This window comes from Scyliorhinus torazame, chromosome 5, assembly GCF_047496885.1.
Source record: "Scyliorhinus torazame isolate Kashiwa2021f chromosome 5, sScyTor2.1, whole genome shotgun sequence".
NCBI lineage: Eukaryota > Metazoa > Chordata > Chondrichthyes > Carcharhiniformes > Scyliorhinidae > Scyliorhinus > Scyliorhinus torazame.
The window spans coordinates 176,976,874-177,004,768 of record NC_092711.1 but is presented as its reverse complement, the minus strand read 5'-3'; the positions used below and the strand labels follow the sequence as shown (position 1 = coordinate 177,004,768).

Sequence of the window (27,895 nt, the reverse complement as noted above, 5' to 3'; positions counted from 1 at the left end):
GGCCCTGCCCCATGAGCCTTACCCACCCCTATCCATTATTAACATCGAACCCCCCCCCCCCCCCCGCACTTCCTCTCGAAAAAAAGTCTCCCTGTATTGATCCCCCCCTTGCTCGGCTCGTAGGCCCATCAAAACCTGCCAACCAGGCTCCAATGTCCGCAGCCCTCCTCTCACCTCACCTCCGTTCACTAGCCAACTTTAGTTAGCTTGCACAGGTTCCTCCCCCCAAGGTATACTGTCACCTCCCACCCAGCCCCAGAGATAAACAACAATCCATCCCATACAATTCATTGAAATAACATATAACCATCGCAACACAGAATGCCAATGAACCCAAACAATAAAAACTCTGAAACAATGTGAAGAAAAGAAAATTACAATACACGACAATGAAAAGAAAGTTATAGCATTTATACATTTTCCAGCTCCCCAACCACAGTCTCTTCCAGCTCCGCTCCTCACGTCTGTCCCAAGCCTTCTGCCTGCACGAACGCCTCAACCACCTCCACTGTTATACGTCACCCTCCGCTTCGCCGGGTATACCACACCAAGTCGCACCCCCTTGTTGTAAATGTTGCCTTTACTCGGCCGAATGGTGCTCGTCTCTTTGCCAACTCCACCATCAAGTCTGGTAAACCCAAACTCCACACCATCCCACTGCACCTCGCGCTTCTGCTTCGCCCAGCTTAACACCTTCTCCTTCATGTGGTATTCATGGAAGCAGATAATTACTGCTCCTGGCGGTTCATTTACTTTGGGCTTTGGCCTTAACGACCGATGAGCTCGGTCCAGCTCAAACCGGGAGGGGTTCTCACTCTCCCCCATCAACTCTGCCAGCACCTTAGCAAAGTACTCTGTTGGCCTTGAGCCCTCTGTCCCTTCGGGCAAGCCCACATTTCTCAGATTTGCTCGGAGTCCTCTGTTAGCCTCCACCACCCTCCGCATATCGTCCCACATCGAGGTGAGCTGGTCGCTGTGCTGCGACATGGCCTCCTCCACTCCCTTCATCTTCTTGTCCTGCTCGCTCACCTCGGCCGATGTCTTTTTGCCACAGCTACCCTCACCGGGGCAATTGCCTCCTCCACCAATGATCTCAGTGCGACCGCCAACTCCTTCCTCAAAGCCTCCATGTGCCTCGCAAACTGCTTCTCCAGCTCCACAGCCATCACCTCGGTCATCTGTTCCACCGTAAGCAATGCGGCCCCACCTTGCGGTCCGGCATCTGCCATCTTGTCAGTGCTTTTGCTGGTCCTCTCATTCGACGGCGAACCCACGTTTCCTCCTTCGCCGCTGCTTTTTGCATCTTTTTTTTCCCCCAGTGATTGGTGTCATTCTTTTATTTAATGATGTGATATTCCCAATGAGAGAGTGACCTCGAGGAATTGAGCTGAGTTCTAACTGTACCATCAAGCAACATTGCATAATATTATGTATTAAAACCCCATTCCTGTTTGTTTCAGTTAGGTCAATGAACTTAAACTATGTGACGATGGAGCAATATAGGAAATGATAGAGGCAATGATTCAATAACAGTCCTGCTGATATTGTCTTTTTAAACATTTCAAATTCTTTTTAAAAATAAATTTAGAGTTTCCAATTATTTTTTCCACCTCCCCAGCACGCTGGCTTAATCTGTCACAGCTGGAGGTCTGAGTCAGCCCGCCATCGGCGGCGAGACTTTCCCCCCTCACCGCTTCCGCTGTCCGATCTCCCGTGTCTTGCGTTCAGGGAGCGAGCAGCCAGCTTCCGTCCTCCTCCACCTCCCTCGGCACCACCAGCAGCAGCTCACAGGGATCCTGGGTGATCTGATCCTGCAGGAACTTCCTCAGTTCCTCTTCATTCCCGATTGGAACCGGGGCCTTTAGTTTGGAGTCCAGGTTGTAGTAGGCCCCGTTGATTTGCCTGACTGCCACCCAGTGCTTGCGCTGGATGGGGAGCGAGACAAAGCCCAGCGTCATGTTGGAGGGAATGTTGAGGATGAAGCCATGGACCCGGCTCAGCACCAAGCTGCTGAGCGACTTGCGTTTATCCCACCAAATCGCAGCGAGACCTTGAGTTAGCAAGGCGGCCATGAGGACGTTGACATCATAGTTCCCAGTTCCTAACAAACTGCGATGTGGATTCACCAGTGAGTCGGGAGCCAGCTGGCCGCTCAGCCCGTCCAGCTGCTGCTGGGTAAAGAGCGGCTGCTGCAGGAGGTTGTTGAGGGTGTGGAGGGCGCAGAGCTCCAGACGCTGCCGCTCGTGGTACAGCGGAGGGGGGGGCTCCGACATCCCCACACCTGGGGGGGGCTCCGACATCCCCACACCCGGAGAGTGAGGACAGGCCGCCGGGTGAGTCACTGCCAACCCCGAGGATGCGCCATTCCCGACCAGGCCCGGACGGAGAGCCCTTTTTTATCTTTTAACGACTTATTGTTTTTCTTTTTCTTCCTTCAATCTAAAAAAAAAATGTCTTCAAAAATATTTATTAAAAATATTCCTCAAAACGTCACCTGGGACCGGATTTCCGACTTCTTAAAAAAACACACTCTAGGCGGGAGCCACCCGGTGTGGAACATCTCCACTACATTGCGCCCTGGCTTCGGGCCTGCTGCCTCATCCTCAGTTTGGCTCCGCCCCCGTTGCTCCAAATGCGTGCGTCCGGGCCCGACACCTCAGCTCCGGCCGCCAGACACTCGTGTGGGGTTCCTCGCCGGTTCTGAAACCGGCCCGGCTGGACGCCCGGGACAGCCCCAAAGGCTGCCAGAAATCGGAGGTGGGGGGGGGGGGGGGGGAGCAAAAAAACGGGGAAACCCCCGAAATCGGCATAGACAGTGGCCACCGGCGGGAGCTCCTCTAGGACCGAGACTTGGACTCTTTCCACAGTCAGTCCCCTGGAACACTCTCACTCGGGTGTGTGTGTCTCGGTGCTTTTCCAGTCACACTGATGTTTAAAATCTTTTGATGCCGACAGATCGGGCAAACGTTTCTCCTTCGAGGTTCAAAGTCCGATGATACTCAGATCCCAAGGTATTGAGTGACTCTGTAAGACCGAGACGTGATAATTGAGATTTGTGTCTGTAATTCCTCCTCTTGCAATATCTGTAAAAGGAGTTTACAAAAGTCAACACTCAGTACAGGACAGAAATTCAGAACAGAGAATTCTTGTTTCTATGGAACATTCCTTCCTCTCATTCCCCAATACCTCGACTACAATACCTATTCCCCATACCTAGTCTCCAGGGAGTGGACTCGGAGGGACGGAGTGTCGGAGCTGTGAGGACAAAAACCTTATCTCGGGGATTCACAGCCGAGTCTCCAGGGAGCGGACTCGGAGGGGCAGGGTATCGGAGCAGTGACTGTAGGAAGGATGAGCTAGCTGACCACTGCACCCTGGTACAGGAGGCCATTCAAGGGGGGGAGGAAGTGGTAGTTGTCGGGGATTCTATAATTAGGGGAACTGATAACATCCTTTGGAAGCAGGACCGAGAGTCACACATGGTATGTTGCCTGCCCGGTGCCAGGGTGAGGGGCATCTCTAACTGGCTTGAAAGGATATTGGAGAGGGAGGGGGAGGATCCAGTTGCTGTGGTCCACATTGGGACAAACAACATCGGCAAGACTAGGAAAGAGGACCTGTTTGGGAATATCAGGAATGAGGCACAAAATTAAAGAACAGGTTCTCAAGGGTTATAATCTCTGGATTATTACTCGAGTCACGTACAAATTTGGCACAGGGATGAGAAAATTACAGAAGTAAACACTTGGCTAAAGGAGTGGTGCGGAAACGAGGGGTTCCATTTCATGGGGCACTGGCATCAGTATTGGGACAGGAGGGATCTGTACCGTTGGGACAGTCGCCACCTGAACCGATCTGGGACCAGTGTCCTCGTGGAAAGGATAAATAGGGAGGTCAGAAGGACTTTAAACTAATAAATGGAGGGGGAGGGGACGGCCTCGGGAACTCAATACAGTTCCAAAAACAAGTAGCAGGATGGTCTGGACTGGACAAATATACCGGTTATAAAGTTTACAGGAGGGACGGAGAATATGGCAGAGGGGGTGGAGTAGCCTTACTGATTAGAAATACCATCACCTCAATGGTGAGGATTGGATTTGTTTATTGTCACGTGTACCGAGATACAGTGAAAAGTATTGTTCTGTGTACAGTTCAGATAGATCATTCCATCCATGAGAACAATACATAGGGCAAACATCAATACACAAGGCGCCTTCTCCTCCTCCAAAATATCCCCGTAAACCACCAATACTATCCCTTCCCCAGTCTCCCTGCCGTCAGCACCTCCTCCAGCAATCTGGAAGCTGGTTCTACTGGGAAACTCTGTATCTACTTTCTGGCAGTCTCGAATCTGCATATATCTAAATATTTCCCCTTGCTCCAGCCCATACTTCGCAACCAGCTCCTTCAATCCCGCAAAACGACCCCCAAGAAATAAATCTTTTCGTGTCCTCATTCCTTTCCAATCCCATCTCCGAAAATTTCCAATCCCACTTCCCTGGCTCAAATCTATGGTTGTCCTCTCCTTTCTTAAGGAGAAAGTCGACATAGCTTTTTTGCAGGAAACTCATCTGGATGATGAGGAACACTTTAAATTGAGGCGGGATTGGGCGGGGCAGGTTTTTTCATCTCCTTTTCATCAAGGAGCAGGGATGTGGCAATCCTTATTAATAAAAATATCCCTTTTAAGGTTGAAACCTGCACCAAGGACAAAGGAGATAGATATGTGATCATTAGAGGTTCAGTGCATGGTGATGTTGCTTCAATAATGAATGTTTATGGATCCCTGAATTACTCTCCGGAGTTCATTACTAAGGCCTTTGTGCATTTTGCAGAGTTAGCTTCAACTAAGTCTTTTATGGTTGGCGACTTCAACTGCCACTTAAATCCTCTGGAAGATAAACTCCCGGTTACCAGGAACAGCCCCCCCCCCCCCCCCCCCCCCCCCCGCCCAACCCTGCAAGCTAGGGCATCGGCCTTTACTTGTGAGAAGGTGGGTTCTGTGGATGTTTGGAGAACGTTGCACCTGAGGGGTGGAGATTTTACATTCTTATAGCCCTAATCAATGTCATACTAGAATCAACAACATTTTTATGCTATCGTAATGCATGGTAGCATAGTGGATAGCATAATTGCTTCACAGCTCCAGGGTCCCAGGTTCGATTCTGGCTTGGGTCACTGTCTGTGCGGAGTCTGCACGTCCTCCCCGTGTGTGCGTGGGTTTCCTCCGGGTGCTCCGGTTTCCTCCCACAGTCCAAAGATGTGCAGGTTAGGTGGATTGGCCATGATAAATTGCCCTTAATGTCCAAAATTGCCCTTAGTGTTGGGTGGGGTTGCTGGGTTATGGGGATAGGGTGTGGAGGTGTTGACCTTGGGTAGGGTGCTCTTCTCCAAGAGCCGGTGCAGACTCGAATGGCCGAATGGCCTCCTTCTGCACTGTAAATTCTATGATTCTATGTCAAGGACGATCCTACACCTAGTGTCCTCTTGCACCGTAGTGACCATCGATTGTGGACCATCCCCCTGTTTCTCTGGAATTCTACTAGAGAGTTCACCACAGGTCGAGAATGTGGAGGTTTGCTGCCTCTCTGATAAGAGATACTTCATTTACTAAGCATTTTAAGAACGAGTTTGAGTTCTTCCTTTGGGTTAACTCGACCCCTGGTATTTCCCCCCTCCATTTTATGGGAGACATGTAAAGTTTATGCTCGAATGCTGAAGAACCAGCAATGTCTGGGGGTTTGTTTCACGAAGGCCGAGCAGAATTATAAAGAGATCTCGAATAAGCTATTGCTGAAGGAGGTTAATGAGACAAGAGTGGCTTTGGATTCCCTATTGATGCAGCAGGTCGAGAAAGGTTTGCGAGGCAGATGTACGACTTTGGGAATAAACCGAGCAAATACATGACCTGTTTGACAAAGAAAAAGGCCGACATTGGAACAATTCCCTCTGTGTGGCTTGGGGGAGGGAAAAGGGTTGTGAGGAGCGAGGAGATAAACAGGGATTTGGGGAATTCTATGCAAGATTATAAAGTCTCTGAAGTCTGGTGAAGTGTTGCTGGATATGGAGCATTTATTCTCTTCCCTGAGGCCTCAGAAAGCCAGTGTGAGCCTCTTAATGCTCCCCTTTCAGGGGAAGAGGTTTCAAAGGCCATGAAGGAGCTGCAGCCGGGTAAAGCACCGGGACCGGAATGGCTGTGGGTGTGAGTTTTATCGGGAGCTTGAGGATTTGTTGTTGGACCCTTTGATGGGTATGTATTGTCACTCTTTTGACTCAGGGATGCTGCCATCGACTGTTCGGGAGGCTACTATCTCTTTGATTCTGAAGGACCCAGAGGATGGTGCCTCTTATTGGCCAATATCTCTTTTGAACCTTGACTTCAAATTACGATCTAAAGTTTGGCGAGAAGGCTGGAGGACATCCTTCAAACAATCGTGCGGGTCGGGGGGACCAGTCTGGGTTTATATGGGGGAAGACATTCCAGTAACAATGTTGGAAGGTTGCTGAATGTGATTCAGGCTTTTCAGAAATACACAGTGGGTGGGCTGGTGATCTCCTTCGATGCAGAGAAAGCTTTTGCTCGAGTCGAATTATCTGGTGCGTACAGTTCGAGGCTTCGGATTGGGTGAGGATTATGTCGCGTGGATTCAATTGTTAGATTAAAGGTAAAGTCGCCAAGGTCCCAGATGACCAGAGGCTGCTTTCCCCATTGAGAGGTATATCTGACTGGTGGTGATTTAACCTGAGGATCAACACACCTCAGGCACGATACAAGGTTGAGAAGCTGGTGCCTTCATGAATAACCTCAGCCGGGAATTGAAGCCTCCCTCTGCATCACAAACCAGCTGTCCAAACAACTTGAGCTAAACCGGCCCCTGTTATATTACAGGCTGGTCAGGGGCAGGGCTCATGGATGGTTTATAGTTGTCGTATTTGAGCTTCAGAGAGTCTCGACAAAAAAATGTGTGAAGCTGAGGGAGCAAAGGATGTCAATGTATTTAAGAGAGAGAGAGAACTGGGCCAAGCTTTGCAGAGTCTGCACCCTCCCTGGATTCACTTCCTTTCCCTTCAGTTGCTGCAAGTCACCAATTGAAGGTCAGAATGAGAAAATAAATGGAAAAGGGGAAAAAAAGAAAGTGTTTTACTCACAGATGTTGCGGACAGGAGGACATTTCAGTCTGTGTGATGTTCAAGCTCCATTCACACAAAGCCCGCGCTGATTGCCTGGAGGACCAGAGTACTTCCGGTCATCCAACCCTTCCCATTGGTCAACGCCTCAGCAGAAAGGTTAGCGGTGAGCTTTCCTTCGCACATGCGCAGTCTCTCTTCTCCCTCGGACATGCTCAGTCCCGGGCCGGGGGAGGGGAAATCACCGAGAGGCTTCTTGTTCTGGCCGGAGCAGTCAGCCGGTTGCCTGGAAACCTTGTCTCAAGAAGGGGGAACAATGAGTGAGGCGGAGGAAGGTTGTTGACCAATGGGAAGTGTTGGTGAACCGGAAGGACTCTCTTCCACCATCCAATCAGCTCCCCCATTGTTCGAACGTGGAAACTGGACAATGAGCAAAACTGGGGCCTCACACAGACTGAAAACTTCTTCCTGTCTCCAACATCTGTCAGTAAAACACTTTCTTTTCTGCCCCTTTCCATTTATTTTCTCATTCTCACCTTCAATCCCCGTTTCTATCACTAAGCTAGTCCCACTTGCCAGCATTTGGCCCATATCCCTCTATATCCACCCTGCCCATGTAACTGTCTAACTGCTTTTTAAAGGACAAATTTGTACCCGTCTCTACCACTGCCTCTGGCAGCCGTTCCAGATGTTCACCACCCTCTGTGTGAACTTCTCCTCTGGTCTCTTTTGTATCTCTCTCCTCTCACCTTAAACCTATGCCATCTAGTTCTAGACTCCTCTTCCTTAGGGGGAAATGTTGACTATATACCTTGGGCGCGATTCTCTGCTCCCGCGCCGGTTGGGTCACCAAATTTCCCCGTGACGCCGGTCCGACACCCTCCCGCGATTCACCCAAGCGGCAAGAACGTCCCCGTCGAGTTCCACACGGTGCAGGCGGGAGAATCGCCCGAGACACCCAAAATGGCGATTCTCCGCCACCCCCGCTATTCTCAGGCCGGATCGGCCGACGGCGTGACCCCAGTTCACGCCATCGGCGTTCACACCTGCTATTTAAAGTCGTCAGCCAGTCGTGCTGGCTGACGCTGACCAGTGAGGAGGTGAGCGGACTGTTCCGCAGCTCCTGGAGACCGGGTCGGCTTCCCCGAGAAGGCTGCGGCCAACGGGGGGATGAGGGAGAGTGTGCAGGTGGGAGGGGGGGGATGAGGGAGAGTGTGCAGGTGGGAGGGGGGATGAGGGAGTGTGTGCAGTTGGGAAGGGGGATGAGGGAGAGTGTGCAGGTGGAAGGGGGGATGAGGGAGAGTGTGCAGGAGGGAGGGGGGATGAGGGAGAGTGTGCAGGTGGGAGGGGGGATGAGGGAGAGAGTGCAGGTGGGAGGGGGGATGAGGGAGAGTGTGCAGGTGGGAGGGGGGGATGAGGGAGAGTGTGCAGGTGGGAGGGGGGATGAGGGAGAGTGTGCAGGTGGGAGGGGGGATGACGGAGAGTGTGCAGGTGGGAGGGGGGATGAGGGAGAGTGTGCAGGTGGGAGGGGGTATGAGGGAGAGTGTGCAGGTGGGAGGGGGGATGAGGGAGTGTGTGCAGGTGGGAGGGGGGATGAGGGAGAGTGTGCAGGTGGGAGGGGGATGAGGGAGAGTGTGCAGGTGGGAAGGGGGATGATTGAGAGTGTGCAGGTGGAAAGGGGATGAGGGAGAGTGTGCAGGTGGGAAGGGGGATGAGGGAGAGTGTGCAGGTGGGAGGGGGGATGAGGGAGAGTGTGCAGGTGGGAGGGGGGATGAGGGAGAGTGTGCAGGTGGGAGGGGGATGAGGGAGAGTGTGCAAGTGGGAGGGGGGATGAGGGAGAGTGTGGATGGTATCGTCCATCCGCGGATGTCACATGTCAGCCGCCCTGATATGGCAGGACGGTGACGGGGCCACGGCCGCAGGTTGCCGTGTGGCTGATGGGCACAGGCGACTGGCACACTGGTGAGGAGTATGGTGTGAACTGACCGTTGGACGCAGACAGTGACCAGATGTTAGGCTGGGTGCGTATAGAACATAGAACAATACAGCGCAGTACAGGCCCTTCGGCCCACGATGTTGCACCGAAACAAAAGCCATCCAACCTACACTATGCCATTATCATCCATATGTTTATCCAATAAACTTTTAAATGCCCTCAATGTTGGCGAGTTCACCACTGTAGCAGGTAGGGCATTCCACGGCCTCACTACTCTTTGCGTAAAGTATCTGCAGGGCGACCATCCCACCGGGGCACACAGGTATCCCATGCAACCCGGCTGGCGAGGTGTGGAAGAACCTTCATGTAACATGTTGTTTCTCTGCCCCCTCCACCCTCCTGCAGATCACCATGTATGCCAACCAGACAGCGATGTTCACTGCCGTGGTTGGAGCTGCAGCTCTGGAGTTTGCCATCCGGCAGCGTAGAGTCAAACGGCCCACAGTGGCTACAGATGCAGCAGTTGCTGCTGCAGCAGAGGGGATGGCCGTGGAGTGGCCCATCGTCGCCGCGCAGGCCGCAGGCGCTCACGACCCGAATGTACAGGGAGATGCCGAGGGGAACATTGACCCCCTGACGGCGAGGAATGCAGAGGAAGTGCTTGGGGAGGAGGAGGAGGAACAGGAGGATCCACTGATGGTGGTGCCAGGGCGCCACAGGCGTCCAGCAAGGCCGAGGGTGTACCGTGTCAGAATGTCGTTCGAGGCCCTACCGGACATCACATGCAGGAGGAGACTACGGTTCAGCAGGGAGACGGTCGCACATATATGCCACCTCTTGGCGCACCTCGCACCACTTGGAACTGGTGGAGGACATGCGTTACCAGTCTCCGTCAAGGTGACGGTGGCCCTAAACTTTTATGCGACCGGTTCCTTCCAGGCGCCGAGCGGGCACCTCTCCGGAATATCACAGGCATCGGTCCACAGGTGCATCAGGGCCGTCACCGACGCTTTGTACTCCATCGCGGACAGGTACATAAAATTCCCCGAGGACCGAGCACAGCAGGAAGCACGGGCACGTGGATTCGCCAAGGTGGCCGGGATACCGATGGTCCAGGGTGTCATCGATGGTGTGCACGTCCCCATGCACCCACCTGCAGACAACAGGGAAGTGTTCATGAACAGAAAGGGCGCGTACTCCATGAACATTCAGGTGGTGTGCGACCCCCACATGAAGATCATGCACGTGTGTGCAAAGTACCCCGGGAGTGTGCATGACGCCTACATTCTGGCACAGTCATTCATCCCCGCAATGTTCGATGGATGTCCCCCCCGGCTGAGGGGCTGGTTGCTCGGCGACAAGCGCTATCCGTTGAGGTCATGGCTGATGACGCCAATACGGAGGCCTCAGACCAACGCGGAGAGCCTATACAATGAGGCACATGCAGCAACCTGGGGTGTGGTGGAGCGGTGCTTCGGCCTGCTGAAGATGCGATTCAGATGCCTGGACCGCTTCGGAGGGGCCCTGCAGTACCGGCCCGACAGGGTCGGTCGCATGGTTGTGGTCTGCTGTGCGCTGCACAACATTGCCATGCAGAGGGGAGATGACCTGGTGGAGGAGTCGGAGGGAGGACCCGACGGCACCGGAGGTAACGCAAACGAGGGGGGTGGGGAAGAGGAGGATGTGGAGGAGGAGGATGATGGCGCGCATCAGGATGAGGGGAGGGGCGCAGGACACAGACACTGTTCGCGTGCTGGTTACGTCCAGGAGGCTGCACGACAGCACCGCCGCGGACAGCGGGCACGCGACGTGTTGGTGGCCACACGGTTCACGCACTGTGGGGGTGGGATTCGCTGAACACTGCCACGTGCACCGTCACTCCTGCACACGGGCACCACACAGCAACCCCCCCCCCCCCCCCCCCCCCCCCGGCACTGGCCCTGGGGAACATAAAGATTTGGGGTTCGTTAGACACGGTGGGGGTGTATGGTGGTTGTGGGTGCCCAGTGTGAGGGGGGGAGGGGAGCGAGGGTGCAGTGGCATGAGTGTGTGGGGGGAGGGGATCGAGGCTGCAGTGGGCAATGTGTGAGGGAGACTATGACGGGTTGGGGGGGGGGGTGAAGACATGCAGGGTTGTCTCACTTCTGCACCTCCGAGCTGGGTGTCGCGACCTCCCGGGTGGCGGATCCCCCAGCGGGGTCCAGGGCCCTCTGCTCGTGAACGTTTAGGGGGTGCAGCACAGGGGACCCCCCTCCGGTTCTCAAACACTCACGCTGGTTGTGAGCTGTCTTGTCCTGGGGTGGGGGGGGTGGGGGGTCCCGGGGCTCATGTGGGTCGAGTAAAGCGTTGGGCACCTTGACCCCGCCCAAACCCCCCCGATGCCCCAATCCCCCCGACCCCCCCACCACTGCACCTGATGCTCCAACGCCCCCCTGACCCCCCACCACTGCACCTGATGCTCCAACCCCCCCGACCACCCCACTCCCCCCCCCCCCCTCATGCCAGGGGGGGGGGGGAGAGGGGGGCCCTGGGGACACCCTCATGGCACTTACCCTCGCAGCCCGAGTGAGGTCGTGCAGTTTCTTCCGACACTGCTCCCCCGTCCGGGGGGTCTGCCCCACAGCGGTGCCAACCTCACGCCAACCGCACCTCACCGCGCTGGATGGCTGGCAATGCCCACGTCTTGGGCAGAGGATGTCCCTTCTCTGCTCGACCGCATCCAGCAGGGTGTCCAGGTCCGTGCCCGGAACCTCGGTGCGGCTCGTCGGGGCTCAGCCATCTCTTCTCCAGGTCCTCGGTGCGCGGATCGCGCCATTTATGACGCAGCGCCGCGTCATTTGGGCGTCGCGCGGTGACGCGGCTTTCGCGACATGCCCCCCGAGTTTCTCGCGGCCCCAATCCTAGCCCATTTTCAGGCCCTGAATCGGTCGGGATCGGGGCCGTTTCGTGCCGTCGTGAACCTCGACGGCGTTCACGGCGGCGTGGGCACTTAGTCGCGGGAGCGGAGAATCCCGCCCATTGTGTTTGGATTTTCACAGGGGATTTGCAATGGAAAGAAAGACATGGTTGTTGCACAAAATCAAGACTCAGTCTTTATTGATCTTTGCGAGTGGACCAAGTGTGATATATCCAAGGTTGGGGGACTAGTTCTAAAAATAAATTACATTTATTTGAGTGGCACAGTAGTTGGCCCTGTTGCCTCACAGCACCAGGGGCCCATGTTCGATTCTGGCCATGGTCACTGTCTGTGTGGAGTTTGTACGCCCTCCTGTGTCTGTGTGGGTTTCGTCCGAGTGCTCTGGTTTCTTCCCACAGTCCTAAGATGTATGGGTTAGGTGGATTAGCCCTGATAAATTGCCCCCCAGTGTCCAGGGATGTGCAGATTAGGTTATGCGGTTACGGGTGAGTGTATATGGGTAGAGTGCTCTTTGGAAGAGGCGGTGCCGACTCTATTTGCTAAATGGCCTCCTCCTGCACTCAAGGGATTCTGTATCTATTTTTATAACCCCTTTCGTGAACACTCGATCTCCTAAAGCTTTTTACAGCCTTTGAAGTACTTTTGAAGTGTAGTCAGAAGTTCTGGGTATGCCTCATTAATAATATTTAGTTTTAAAAATCAATCACTTGTCCATCTTGACTGTTATAAGTAACAAGGTCAAGGAAGCCATGTTAAACTCTGAATCCTGACTGGATCTTTATTTTGAAAATTCGTTCTGGATAAACCAAACTGTTTCTAGAAACTGCTGAATGAGGCAAAATTGTTTAAAGTGACAAATTGTTCCAGAATTTTGTGAAGCTACAGGGTATCATATTCTGCCAAAGTCTGGCTCAAGTCTAAGACTCATTGTTCAATCCAATCAAAGTTAGTCAGAAAGGAAGTGATTGTCTTCCATAAAACAGTCTTTTTCAACCACTGGATATTGTATTAACCAAACGTATTAATTAAAGATTACTGTATTAATTAGCTGCCAGTCCGTAACAGATGACTGATTCAGTAATGAGCGACAATTAAATAATCAATAATGAATCAGTAGTTACAGGAAGAGACTGAGTTTTATTTGCTGTAAAAATGTAAAAGCTTAATTGCTGTATGTAAAATATGTGCAATGAGGATAAATGTACTGGTAAGGGAGACCTTCAACCTCTGATTAGCCTCAACATTTGAAACTGTCTGAATAAGGGATTGTAGAGAATCAGATAAAGGGATAGTGTGAAACAGTTCTATTGTATTCCCGTCTGAGATAATGAGACGGTGGTGTCAGTAATTAGGATCCAATTAAATTAATCCACTGACCAAATTGACCAATTGTCATGTTACAACAGGCCCAACTCTAACATGAGGTAATGGTCACTTTGCGGATAAAAGTAGAGGTTCTGAAGGTCTTCCTTGTTGACCAAGTACGGAAGATTCCCGAGGCCGGGTTCCAAGGAAATTACTGTCAAAGAAGGAGCCAGACTCCCGAGGCTGAATTCCACAAGAATTACTGTCAAAGAAGGAGCCAGAGTGGGTTACGTTTATACAGACTGATCACCCACATGAAGTTGTAAAAGTTAATGTCTTAAAGTTTCTTTGAATAAACTTTGTAACTTTAATAACAAAGAATTCTGTCTTAATTGCCTTGTCTGAACCAAAGTGAATTTGTTAAATGGTAAGTTGGGGGTGGCTGAAATCAATAAAGTTCCAGATAACAAGATCAGAAAACCAAAATCTTCAATTTTAAAACTTGCATTTCTATAGCGCCTTTCACAACCACAGGACGTCCCAAAGTGCTTTACAGCCAATAAAGTACTTTTGAAGTGTAGACCCTGTTGTAATGTAGGAAAAGCAGCAGCTAATTTACACACAACAAGATCCCACACACAGCAATGTGATAATGAGCAGATGATCTGTTTTAAATGATGTTGACTGGGATAAATATTGACCAGGACAGTGGGGATAACTCCCCTGCTCTTCTTCAAAATAGTGGCTGTGCGAACTTTTACATCCACCTGAGAGGGGCAGACAGGGCCTCAGTTTACCATCTTATTTGAAAGAAGGCTGTTCTGACAGTGCAGACTCCCTCAGTGCTGAGACGAGGAATGTTGGATGTGATTTTTGTCCTCAGGTCCTTGGACTGGGATTTGAATCCACAACCTTCTGACTCAGAGGTGAGAGAGCTGCCCACTGAGCCACGGCTGACACTTTCGACAATACAAAGTTAGTGGTAGAAATCTACTTTTTCAGTTAGCTGTAGAGAATAGATAAAGGCTTATATCAAAGATCATTTAATCGTAATTAACTAAAATTTAAAACCAATATATTAATCATGAGACTAAGAAATGCTGTGTTTGTGAATTGATCTGATAAGCAAATGTTTGCAAGTTGTTTAGAGTCTGCGAAGATCATGCTGCAAAAAGACCCTTTGTCTCACAAAGAACTTGGATGAAATCCTAGTTTTGTTTCAATGGTAATGATCAGTCAGCACATTGTATTTTTCCATTTGAAGAAAACCTTTCACAGTCACCTTTATCTCTTAATTAATAGACAGACATCTTGGTCGAATTAGATGAATTATAAATTATTTAAACCTGTAAAGGGGACAGAACTTTAAAGATAGTAATTTCCTTACGAGTTCAGTTCTCGTGATGAGACCGCTTACCTTTTTCTATTCTCGAATCACTTCAAACTATTTTCTATTCTATTTGCTAGCTTTGCAAACCACCATTTTCTCTTGTTTTAAATCACCCAGTCATTTTTGTATTTTAAATTCAATTCAACTTATCTGTATTTGCTAAGTACAAACAATCAATACATCTGACTAGCTGACTGCAGGGCTAGTCGGACCTTCCTAAATTTGTACTTGTGTGAAAATTGAAGCTTGACAGTAGACACTACTAGCCGACAAAAATAAAAGTTGCAAATTGCTTTTAACCCAAGAAGCCCAATCTTGAATTTCTGGTATTTGGTATATGGAACGGCATTACAGTTATACAAATAGATACAGAGATCCTACAGTTAGAAAAGGAAAGTTACCCGTTAAACCTCCAGTGCCTAAATCTAATAATAGAAACTCCCAGTCTAAATAACATGGATTTGACTTACAAATGTTAAAGTGTTGGTTTAGAGCCAAAGGTTTTGACTTCCCATTTGAGCCTCGGGCACTATCCTGTCTCTATTGCTCGGGTCAATGACAGCCAGATGGAGCTGAGGTTGAATTTAGCTGAGAATAACGGGGCCTGTGCACCAGATGGGCGTCGCACTAATAGAGAGACAGAAAGGTGCTGGAGGGCTGACTGGGAATTGGGCCTCCAACCAATTGTTTAATCGCTCACGCAGAGCTAAAGAGGAACTGCCTCTTTAAATACATATACAGGGAAGAGGCTGCAATGAAATCTGTCCCTTTTAACCTGCACAAAAGCAGGAGGCTCAGATTCACAGGCTGCAGGAGGAGACCATTTGGCCCATTGTGTCCCTGCTATCTCTTTGAGAGGACTCTCCCATTCATCCAACTGCTCTGATCTTTCCCCAGAACTCTGCAAATTCTTCCCATTCAAGTATTTCTCCTTTGGAAAGATACGATTGAATCTGCTTTCAGGCCGATCAGAACAATTCGCTGTGCCAAATAAAATAAAATCTCATCTCCCCCTCTGGCTCCTTTGCCAATTACTTTAGAGGGACTCACTTTCTGTTAAAGAGCCTGTCAACACCCCTCCCCCACTTTCCCTAAAGTACATCAATGTAACATGAAAAGGTGGCACAGTGGTTAGCACTGGGACTACGGCACTGAGGGCCCGGGTTCAATCACGGCCCTGGGTCACCGTCCGTGTGGAGTTTGCACATTCTCCCCATGTCTGCATGGATCTCACCCCCACAACCCAAAGATGTACAGAGTAGGTGAATTGGCCACGCTAAATTGCCCCTTAATTGGAAAAAGAATTGGGTACTCTTTAAAAAAAAAAAAAAAATTTTAATCAGTCTTGAAAAGTCCAGAAAAATCTAATAATTTTACTGAGAAAATGTTATTGATGAAACAACATGGTTTTAAAAAAACAGAAAATAACTTGATAATCAAAGACAACCAGAGTAAATATTCTGGACACAAATGGTTTCTCTGCTGCTCCTCTGCACCCTGCTCCCGTGCCTCCCCGCTTTGGACACAGGGAAACAGAGCCCCGGGGTTCATGTCACCATCAGCGCCGGTGTCTCTCCTCCTGGGCCCCGATTGGTTGGCGGCTCATTTCCCATTCACTGCTCCAGCACCTTCCTGTCTCTAGTGGGACGCACATGGCAGTTTCCCAACTTGGGCACAGGCCCCCAGCTCCGTCGCCTGGCTGTCACTGACACGAGCAAACAGAGAGACAGAAAAACAGGGCTGAAATAGGAAGCTGAAACCGGTGTCCTAAACAACTGTTAAGATCTCTGTAAAAATCAGTAGCATCTCCAAGAATTTCAAATTCCCAGTGATAGAATTACATCGCGGGTTTCATATTTTTAAACAAAAATAAACTTCAAAGCATATACAAAACAACAAAATTAAAAACCAGCACTGTGACCTTCACACTGTAGTTTATAAAGACTCCTGCTGTAACCTCAGTTTCACAGAATTCCCTTTAATTCTCCTCAGTATTCCAGCTATTCCCCAAGCTCCACGATTTGATGGGGATCCTTCCATTAGCTTTCGGCTGAACAACCCTCCAACTTTCCTTCAAGACCTCAAAACTGTGGACTCCTCAGTCCAAGCGTGAGCTTCACTGCCTTCTTGCTGAGGGATTTAAACATTAGAAACACCCCTGGTTCCTCATGGCCCTCTCGGCTTCTCGTCCCACAGCTGGTTCAAAGCTCCTGCTCCCACAGCTGGTTCACAGCTCCTGCTCCCACAGCTCCTGCTCCCACAGCTGGTTCACAGCTCCTGCTCCCACAGCTGGGTCACAGCTCCTGCTCCCACAGCTGGGTCACAGCTCCTGCTCCCACAGCTGCCTGCTTCCAAGTTAACTGCAGACTCTGAGAAACACCCAGAATTCCAACCAAGGCCCCACCCTGAATCACTTATCTCCATGGTAACACAGCACAGTAGCATAGCGGTTAGCACAATTGCTTCACAGCTTCAGGGTCCCAGGTTTGATTCCCGGCTTGGGTCACTGTCTGTGTGGAGTCTGCACGTTCTCCCCGTGTGTGCGTGGGTTTCCTCCGGGTGCTCCGGTTTCCTCTCACAGTCCAAGGATGTGCAGGTTAGGTGGATTGGCCATGATAAATTTCCCTTCGTGGGGTTACTGGAATAGGGTGGAGGTGTGGGCTTGGGTAGGGTGCTCTTTCCAAGAGCCAGTGCAGACTCGATGGGCCGAATGGCCTCCTTCTGCACTCTAAATTCTATGATTCTATGTCCAACAGATGCTGAAATTAATGGACTTTCAGCTTCAAAACCAACCTTCTGACCCGGAGGTCTGCATGAAGAATTCACCTCTGGAACAAAGACAGGACAGTAATTGTCAGGCCCAATGTCTCCAGCTAAAAGAGCCCAGCTGCCCTTTTACAGATCTTACCCTTCCAGCTTTGACTTCAAGTCAACATCGGCCACACTTTGTGATTGTGAATTCCCTGAGAGTGTTTCTGTAAGATTCTCAACCCAGATTTTCCATTTATCTTCCTTTTAAAAAAAATCTAATTCCCAAACTAAAAGTTATATTTCTGAAACATGAATTATGAAACAAGGTATTTGCAACATTTTCCCAGCAAAAATGAAAATGTATCACCCTCGTAATATCCTATTCGAATATTCCACCTTACAACGTGCTGTATATATTCACAACAGCCATGATCTTATTGAATGGTGGAGCCGCCTCAAAGGGCCAAATGGCCGACTCCTGCTAATTTAAACTCTGCAAATGTTCCTGTGTTTAAATATCTGATAACCTGCAATAGACAGAATAATCCCTCCATTGTCCCCATCACATTCACCAGTCTATCTTGCTATCAGCACACTGCTGAATTCCATGTCCAGGAATCAGTCCACTGAAGATGGAAACATTACTTCTTGCTGTGTTTTCTGAAAGTTTTCTTCTTCCAATAATTATCGTCCAAAGTTCCTTCTGCGAGAGGTGAGTCCTCGTTGCTGCTCAGATGTGAGTTTTCAAGTTCAGTTTTGAAAACAGTCTGTTCAGAGTTCACCTTTTGAACTTTATTTTCTTCCATGTGTGTAGTTTCCCCATTATTTCAATCCAAAGTGAATGTCCTGGTCAATCCCACATTTAAACTCTCTTCTTCTGGCTCAGTTGTAGGCGGAGCTTCATTTTTCAGTTCATTTCCCAGAATCCAACATTTTGGATTCTCTTTTGGAGACAGCAAGTTCAAAATGGCTTCTTTTTGTGTCAATAACTCGCTCATCCATTGGTCAAAATCTTCTTCAGCCACTTTAAGAATGTCATTCAAATGCTTTTTATGTGCAAGCAGAAAAGGTTCTGAGATTCCTGGTTGGAGAAAATGGGATCTTGGACTTCAGAAATAGAGGATTGAGAACAAAAGCAGGGACGTTATACTGAACCTTTCTAAAGCTCTGGTTCGGCCACAACTAGAGTATTGAGTCCAGTTGTGGGTCACCAGACTTTAGGGAGGATGTGAGGCTCCTCGAGAGGGTGGAGAGCAGATTTACCAGAATGGTTCCAGGGATGAGGGATTTTAACCATTAGGTTTGGCTGGAGAAGCTGGGGTTGTTCACATTGGAGCAAAGGAGGTTGAGGGGAGGTTTGATAGAGGTGGATGTGAGTATGACAGGTTTAGATATGATGGTTAAAGAAAAGCTGTTGCCATTAGCTGATGGTACACGAATGAAAGGGGGAACATATTAAAAGTTTTACTCATTGATTCAATGAGCTGATTGGCCTCCTTGCCTGCCGTAACGACTATGATCAGCTGCTCCAGTCTCCCCAACTCACGACTCCCTCATCCCTGGTGCCATTCTGGTAAATCTCCTCTGCACCCTCTCTGAGAACTTCACATCTTTCCTAAAGTGTGGGGTCCATATCTCGGGTTCCATTCTAGAGGGATAGAATTGAAAAGCGGGGAGGTTATGTTCAACTTGTTTAGAACCAGGGTTAGGCTACACTGGGAGCACTGTCAACATTTGTGATCTCCATTTAGGAAAAGGAAATAGAGGCACTGGAGAAGGTACAACAAAGATTCACAAGAATAATACCAGAACTGAGAGCATTTCACCCTCAGGAAAGGCTGGGGCTGCTTTTCTCTAGAAAAGAGAAGACTGTAGGGTGACCTGTTTTTAAAATTTATTTTTAAAATATAATTTTTTCTTAAGTTTAGAGTATCCAATTTTTTTTCCAATTAAAGGCCAATTTAGCGTGGCGAATTCACCTACCCTGCACATCATTTTGGGTTGTGGGCTGTGAGACCCACGCAGACATGGGAAGAATGTGCAAACAGCACACGGACAGTGACCCGGAGCCGGAATCGAACCCGGGTCCTCGGCGCCGTGAGGCAGCAGTGCAAATCACTATACTACTGTGCCGCCCTAGAATTAAGGGTGGCCTGATGGAAGTCTTTAAGATTATGAAGGGGTTTAATAATCCAATAGAGATATGACGAAAAACTGCTTTAGCCAGCAAGTGGTGAGGATGTGGAACTCACTACCACAGAGAGCGGTTGAGGTGAACAACATGAATACATTGAAGGGGAAGCGAGAGACATACATGAGGGAGAAAGGAATAGAAGGATATGTTGATGGGGGAGATGAAGAGGGGTGGGTGGAAGCTCATGTGGAGCATCAATACTGACAGAGACCAATTGAGCCGACTGGCCTGGCCCTGTGCTGTAGACTCAATGGAACAGAGACAAATGTATTTATTTTAGATCTACCTGTAGTGGGGGGAAATACACTTTACTATCCAGGATCAAAGAAATGTCTTTCGTCAGCTTTTGTGGATAATTTCAGTGGAAATGTGCTCGCTCAGGTTCAAAGAGCATAAGCCCACTGGAAGCAAAGTCGTGAGAACAGCCAGTCCAGCAGAAAGAAACCCTCCGACCCTCGCACGTCATCAAGTGTCAGAATGAACATGATTCAGTCCTGGATGTTATTAACAGCAGCAATAACAACAGAATCCAACCCCTGTCATCACTTATGAACTCGTTGGTGTCTCAGCAGGTTAGATGACTGTGTGAATCCCTTCCCACACACAGAGCAGGTGAACGGTCTCTTCCCGGTGTGAACTCGCTGGTGTGTTAACAGGGCAGATGAATCACTGAATCTCTTCCCACACGTCGAGCAGGTGAATGGCCTCTCCCCGGTGTGAACTCGCTGGTGTTTCCGCAGAGCAGATGACTCACGAAACCCCTTTCCACACACAGAGCAGTTGAATGGCCTCGCCCCGGTGTGAACTCGCTGGTGTGTCTGCAGGTTTGATAACTGAGTGAATCTCTTCTTGCATTCAGCGCAGGTGAATGGCTTCTCCCCAGTGTGAATACGTTGGTGAATCGCCAGTTTCGATGAGGATCTGAATCCCTTCTCACACCCAGAGCAGCTGAATGGTTTCTCTCCGGAGTGAACTAACTTGTGTGATGCTAAGTTGGATGAATTCCTGAATCCCTTCTCACACTCCGAGCAGATGAACGGCCTATCCCCAGTGTGACTGTGTCGATGAATTTCCAGCTGAGATGGGCGTCTGAATCCCTTCCCACAGTCCCCACATTTCCATGGTTTCTCCATGTTGCCCTGTGTCCTTGTGTCTCTCCAGATTTCACAATTAGTTGAAGAACACGTGTACGGTTTCTCCTTGCTATGAATGATGTGACACCTTTTGGAAGTGTAGCTGGATAAAGATCCTTCGACAGTCACTGTACTGGGACACTCTCACTTGGGTGTGTAGGTGTTGAAGCTTTTCCAGTGATACTGATTTTTAAAGTGGGCTGCATGGTGGCACAGGTTAGCAGTGCGGCCCACGACACTGAGGACCCGGGTTCGATCCCGGCCCCGGGTCACTGTTTGTGGAATTTGGAGATTCTCCCGATGTCTGTATGGGTTTCACCCCACAACCCAAAGATGCGCAGGTTAGGTGGATTGGCCACACCAAATTGCCCCTTAATTGGAAAACTATAATTGGGTACTCTAAAAAAAATTTTTTTTTTAAAGCAGACGAGCAGTTCTTATTCTAGCTTCAAAGACCAACAATATTCAGGTCATGATGAATGAAGTGACTCTGTCAGATCTTGACGTGAGGTTTGGTTTGAGATTCCTGTCTGTAAAGTCTCCTCTTCTAAATCCTGTAAAAGGAGTTAACAAAACTCAACTGTCAGTACAGAATAAAAATTCAGAACACGCAATTCTAATTTCCTACGGACATTATTTTTCTCTCCTTCCCCAAAGCCTGGAAATCTCCATCCCACACACTCTCCCTCCATTCTTACTCTGCTGTATCTAATATAGAGGGGGAATGAGACTAAAGAGAAAATGCTGGAAAATCTCAGCAGGTCTGGCAGCATCTGTAGGGAGAAAAAGAGCTAATGTTTCGAGTCCAATGACTCTTTGTCAAAGCTAACGGACAGAGAAGTGGGGAATATTTATACTGTGGAGTGAGAGTGAAAGATGAGGCTGATGGATTGTTTTACAGAGTCGGCATGGAGTCGAGTGATCAAATGGACTCCTTTTGTGCCATAAAGGCTCTATAACTGGAAATATATAATGTAGCTACGGTACTATATTACAAGACTAGAAATAATAAAAATGTATTTATTACAGAACCACCAATAATATATCAAATCTGTACCATATAACAACACAAGAGAGAATGAGAAAAGAAAGTGTTTTACTCATGATGGTGGAGGCTGGAGGAAGCTTAAGTCTTCATTCGCACAAAGCCCCACTCTGATTGGTTGGTGGACCAGAGTCCTTCCGGTCCTCCAACCTTCTCATTGGTTCATACTGCATTCGGAAGGTCGGGGCGGGCTCTATCTGGCACATGCGCAGACTCCCTTGTCCCTCGGACATGCGCGGTCCGCGGCCACGTACCCGCGCAGCGGATAGAGCGGTTTCTTTTGCGCGCACGGAATTGTGGGAACTGCGGCCGCCATTACCCATCAGGAGCCCAGTCTCCAAAATCCTGGCACTGGGATGGAAGGTGGGGGGCGTGACGTCAGCCTGACACAAAGTACATGTGTGTAGTCACTGGATTGTGACGCCCCCCCCTTAGCAAAACAGTTTGTTAACTTCAGGTATAAAGATTTAGACACCTGGGTGACATATTGGGGAGGGCAATAGGTGAGAGTGAAACTGAACCCGAGAGCAACACCTTCAGGGAAGGAGAATTGGGCGTTGAGGGGTGGGATGGGGTCGGGGGTAGGGCGAGAAACTGGGAGACTGCGTTTCCTTTGCTGTATTTGGAAATAAATGTGTTCAAGGTACAGTTCAGCTTGAGACCAATGCTTCCTCTGCAGACATAATTTAGAATTAACATGGTAGCAGAGAATCAGCACTAAACTTTGGTTCCTTGTGTAAGAAGTTTTATTCTCTCTCTCTCTGAGATGCACATTGCTGCTGACAATTTTAGGTACAGAATGGCAGAGAACATTGCAAAATCTCAGGCTTTGATTCTCCATCAATTTTCTCGTAGGGAGAACAATATCAGCAATGGAACAGTGAAGCTGATGTGGACACAGGTTACTTCCTTACCCTGAAAGAAGCTAGGTATGGCTTTATCACTAACAGCAAAATGCAAGGTTATGAGTATTTTCAGACTCGGTCGAAGATGATTTCAATATTGTGGAAAACACTCATTTCAGGTACTTTCGTATCAAATAGACAACTCACAGTGAGGCAAAGGAGTCATTGTGGCCGAGTTTCAAATAGACAAAATATTAGTGGCAGATACCAGAACAAAGGTATGTCTGCTGACAAGTGATGTGAAAATGATAATATGGGTCTTGGATGGTAACCGTAGGCGGTTGAACCCGGGAAATACACAGGGGTGATTAATCGGTGTTTTCAACATTGATTCTCAGTATCATTATGTAATGAATTGTTCCCAACGAAAGAATCGCGTTTTTCAAATAACCCATCAAACATAATCTTCTGAGGCTGAGAATGATGATGGTGACTGTTGTGGGACAACCCAGTCCCCACCAGGAGAGACTCAGGATCAGGTTTCAAAGCTTTATTCCGACGTATGAAGGGAGAAATCAATCTTATAATAATAATCTTTATTGTCACAAGTAGGCTAACATTAGCACTGCAATGAAGTAACTGTGAAAAGTCTCTCGTCGCCACATTCCGGCGCCTGTTCGGGTACACAGAGGGAGAATTCAGAATGTCCAATTTACCGAACAGCACGTCTTTCGTGACTTGTGGGAGGAAACTGAAGCACGTGAAGGAAACCCACGCAGACACAGGGAGAACGTGCAGACTCCGCACAGACAGTGACCCAAGCTGGGAATCGAACCTGGAGGTACCCTGGCGCTCTGAAGCAACAGTGCTAACCTTAGTGAACCAGATGGCTTTTAATGACAATCTGCAATGGTATCATCGTCATCATTAGACTTTTAATTCCAGATATTTTATTGAGTTTAAATCCAGCACCTGTCATAGTAGAATTCGAACCCGGGTCCCCAGATCATCACCCTGGGTCTCTGGATTACTCGTCCAGTGACAATACCACTTTGTCACCGCCTCTCCAATTAATAAAGTCAAAGATACTATCTGCTTTATTAACTGCTCTCTCAACATGCCCTACCACCTTTAATGACTTATGTACATATACACCAAGGTTCCTCTGTTCCTGAACCTCCTTTAGAGTTTTTCCCTTTATTTTATATTGTCTCTCCATAGTCTTCCTGCCGTAATAAATCACCTCTCACACTTCTGTGAACTGAACTTCATCTGCCACTTGTCTGCCCAATCCGCCAACCTGTCAATATCCCTTTGATGTTCGAGACTATCCTCATCACAGTTGACAATGTTTCCAATCAAACCCTGAGCGCCAGTCTGGGTCATGAATATATATCAGGAAGAGCAAGGGTCCCAACACTGACCCCTGGGGAAATTCCACTGCAAACCTTCCTCCAGTCTGAAAAACAACCATTTATCACTACTCTCTGTTCCTGTCACTCAACAATTTCTTATCCAAGTGCCGACTTTCCCTATTATTCCATGAATTAGATTTTTCCTCACAAGTCTGTTGTGTGATTCTGTGTCAAATGTCTTTTGAGAATCCGTATACACCACATCAACAGTGCTGCACTTATCAACCTTCTCTGCGCCCTCCTCAAAACACTCCAGCAAGTTATTTAAACATAATTTTCTCCTAATGAATCCAGGCTGGTTTTCCTTAATTTTCCTGCACTTGTCTAAGTGACTATTGATTCAGCCCCAAACTATATTTTCCAGAAATTTCCCTACCACTGAAGTCAGACTGACTAGTCTGTAGTTGCCGGCTTTATCCTCGCATCCCTTTTTGAACAAGGGTGTAACATTCATAATTCTCCAGTCCTCTGGCACCATCCCTGTGTCTAAGGAAGACTGGAAAATTATCACTAGTGTCTCTGCAATTTCCACTCACTTCCCTCAGTATCTCTGGATGCATCTGGTGCTGGAGCCTCATCTACTGTCAGTAAAGATGGTGTTTCTACCACCTCAGAATTACAGATTAATACAGAGCAGACGAGGCCCTTCAGCCCATCGTGTCTGCACCAACACATGAAAAACACCTGACCTGCCGACCTAATCCCATTTGCCAGCACTTGGTCTGTAGCCTTGAATGTTAAGACATGCCATGTGCCAATCCAGGTACTTTTTAAAGGATGTGATGCAGCCGACCTCTACCACCCTCCCAGACAGTGCATTCCAGACCGTCACCAACCTCTGGGTAAAAAGGTTTTTCTTCAAATCCCCTCTAAACCCCCTTTCCCTCACCTTGAACTTGTGTCCTCTCATAACTGACCCTTCAACGAAAGGGAACATCTGCTGCCTATCCACCCTGTCCATGCCCCTCATAACCTACATACATCTATCGGGTCGCTTCTCAGTCTTCGCTGCTCCAGCGAAAACAAACCAAGCCTGTCCAATCTCTCTTCATAACTTAAATGTTCCATCCCAGGCATCATCCTGGTGAATCATTGGAACGTCCCAGTGTGGTGCCATTCATTGAATACTCCTTTGTCAAATTACTCCTTCCAATCACCTCACACTTTTCAGGGTTAAATTCCATCTGCCACTTTTCCACCCATTTAACCATCCCGACTATATCTTCCTGTAACCTAAGACTCTCAACCTCACTGTTAACCATCCGGCCAATCTTTGTGTCACCCGCAAACTTACTGTTCCTGCCCCCCGCATAGTCATCTGTCATTTATATAAATAGAACATAGAACAATACAGCGCAGTACAGGCCCTTCGGCCCACGATGTTGCACCAAAACAAAAGCCATCTAACCTACACTATGCCATTATCATCCATATGTTGATCCAATAAACTTTTAAATGCCCTCAATGTTGGCGAGTTCGCTACTGTAACAGGTAGGGCATTCCACGGCCTCACTACTCTTTGCGTAAAGAACCTACCTCTGACCTCTGTCCTATATCTATTACCCCTCAGTTTAAAGTTATGTCCCCTCATGCCAGCCATTTCCATCCGCGGGAGAAGGCTCTCACTGTCCACCCTATCCAACCCCCTGATCATTTTGTATGCCTCTATTAAGTCTCCTCTTAACCTTCTTCTCTCCAACGAAAACAACCTCAAGTCCATCAGCCTTTCCTCATAAGATTTTCCCTCCATACCAGGCAACATCCTGGTAAATCTCCTCTGCACCCGCTCCAAAGCCTCCACGTCCTTCCTATAATGCGGTGACCAGAACTGTACGCAATACTCCAAATGCGGCCGTACCAGAGTTCTGTACAGCTGCAACATGACCTCCCAACTCCGGAACTCAATCCCTCTACCAATAAAGGCCAACACTCCATAGGCCTTCTTCACAACCCTATCAACCTGGGTGGCAACTTTCAGGGATCTATGTACATGGACACCTAGATCCCTCTGCTCATCCACACTTTCAAGAACTTCACCATTAGCCAAATATTCCGCATTCCTGTTATTCCTTCCAAAGTGAATCACCTCACACTTCTCTACATTAAATTCAATTTGCCACCTCTCAGCCCAGCTCTGCAGCTTATCTATATCCCTCTGTAACCTGCTACATCCTTCCACACTATCGACAACACCACCGACTTTAGTATCGTCTGCAAATTTACTCACCCACCCTTCTGCGCCTTCCTCTAGGTCATTGATAAAAATGACAAACAGCAACGGCCCCAGAACAGATCCTTGTGGTACTCCACTTGTGACTGTACTCCATTCTGAACATTTCCCATCAACCACCACCCTCTATCTTCTTTCAGCTAGCCAATTTCTGATCCACATCTCTAAATCACCCTCAATCCCCAGCCTCCGTATTTTCTGCAATAGCCTACCGTGGGGAACCTTATCAAACGCAAAATGATGAACAATAGGGGACCCGGGACTGATCCCTGTGGTACACCACTGGACACTGGCTTCCTGTTACTAAAGCAGCCGCCTGTCATCACCCTCGGTCTCCTACAGCTAAGCCTCCTCTTTCTCATTTATTAATTCTTCAAGTGCACCAGTTACCTCCTCTCTTACCTCGGTCTGGGTAGAATCTTCTTCCTTTTTAAAGACAGATGCAAAGTACTCATTTAAAACCTTCACTATTTCTCTTGCCTCCACCTGCAAGTTCTCCTTTGGTCCTTCAATACCCAGCCTGATTCTCCATTGTATTTCTACCTGAGATCGTTCATCTGCGCAATTCATTTTTCTGATCTTCACCTCTATCTCCCTCACCATCCAGGAAGCTCTGGATTTATTTATTTTATATTTCCATCAAGAAATATACCTTTTTCTAGTTCTTCCTGTTTTTACTTTCGATCTACCTGTAGTAGCAGTAAAACCACCATTTGCCATCCAGGATAAAATAAATGTCCTTCACCAGCTTTTGTGGTACATTTCAGTGGAAATGTGCTCTCCTAGGTACAAAGAGCATCAGCCCACTGGAAACCAGCCAGTCCTGCAGAGAAAAACCCTCAAACCCTCCCACTTCAAGTGTGAAAATGAACATGGTTCAGTCCTGGATGTGATTAACAGCAGCAATAACAGCAGAATCCAATCCCTGTAACCACTTGTGAACTTGTTGATGTCTCCGCAGGTGGGATAACTGAGCGAATCCCTTCCCACACTGAGAGCAGGTGAATGGTCTCTCCCCAGTGTGAACTCGCTGATGTTTCTGCAGCTGGAATAATTTACTGAATTCCTTCCCACACGGAGAGCAGACGAACGGTCTCTCCCGAGTGTGAACGTGCTTGTGTGTCTGCAGGTTTGATAACTGAGTGAAGTGCTTCCCACACTGAGAGCAGGTGAATGGCCTCTCCCCAGTGTGAAGGCGCTGGTGTCTCTTCAGGTTGAATACCTGAATGAATCCCTTCCCACACTGAGAGCAGGTGAATGTCCTCTCCCCAGTGTGAATGCGTCGATGAATTTCCAGCTTAGATGGGGCTTTGTATCCCTTCCCACAGTCCCCATATTTCCATGGTTTCTCCGTGTTTTGGGTGTTTGAATTTCTATCCTTGACTGACAGTGATGACTTTTGTCATCTCCTTTTACAGGACATTAGATTGGATGTTGAGTCAAGATAACCGAGTGAATCCCTTCTCACACTGAGAGCAGGTGAACATCCTCTCCCCAGTGTGAACTCGCTGGTGTGTCAGCAGGTTCGATGAAGTAGTGAATCCCTTCCCACATTGAGAGCAGGTGAACATCCTCTCCCCAGTGTGAACTCGCTGGTATCCCTTCA

At 48.6% G+C, this 27,895-nt stretch overlaps 1 protein-coding gene, 1 long non-coding RNA gene and 1 pseudogene across 2 annotated transcripts; 1 reads left to right on the top strand and 2 right to left on the bottom strand.

Moving 5' to 3' along the window:
- Positions 1–390: 390 nt before the first annotated feature.
- Positions 391–2,766, bottom strand: LOC140422446 (josephin-2 pseudogene; annotated as a pseudogene).
- A 4,581-nt stretch (positions 2,767–7,347) lies between these two features.
- LOC140422422 (putative nuclease HARBI1) lies at positions 7,348–11,118 on the top strand. The gene is made up of 2 exons (XM_072507433.1): positions 7,348–7,611; positions 9,470–11,118. Exon 2 carries the CDS (start codon positions 9,476–9,478, stop codon positions 10,919–10,921), a length of 1,446 nt encoding a protein of 481 aa, XP_072363534.1. The 5' UTR covers positions 7,348–7,611; positions 9,470–9,475; the 3' UTR covers positions 10,922–11,118.
- A 4,945-nt stretch (positions 11,119–16,063) lies between these two features.
- On the bottom strand, positions 16,064–22,053 carry LOC140422459 (uncharacterized). The gene is made up of 2 exons (XR_011947475.1): positions 21,855–22,053; positions 16,064–21,308 (listed from the first exon to the last, which is right to left on the bottom strand). It is a non-coding gene; the product is annotated as an uncharacterized lncRNA (long non-coding RNA).
- Positions 22,054–27,895: the final 5,842 nt, after the last annotated feature.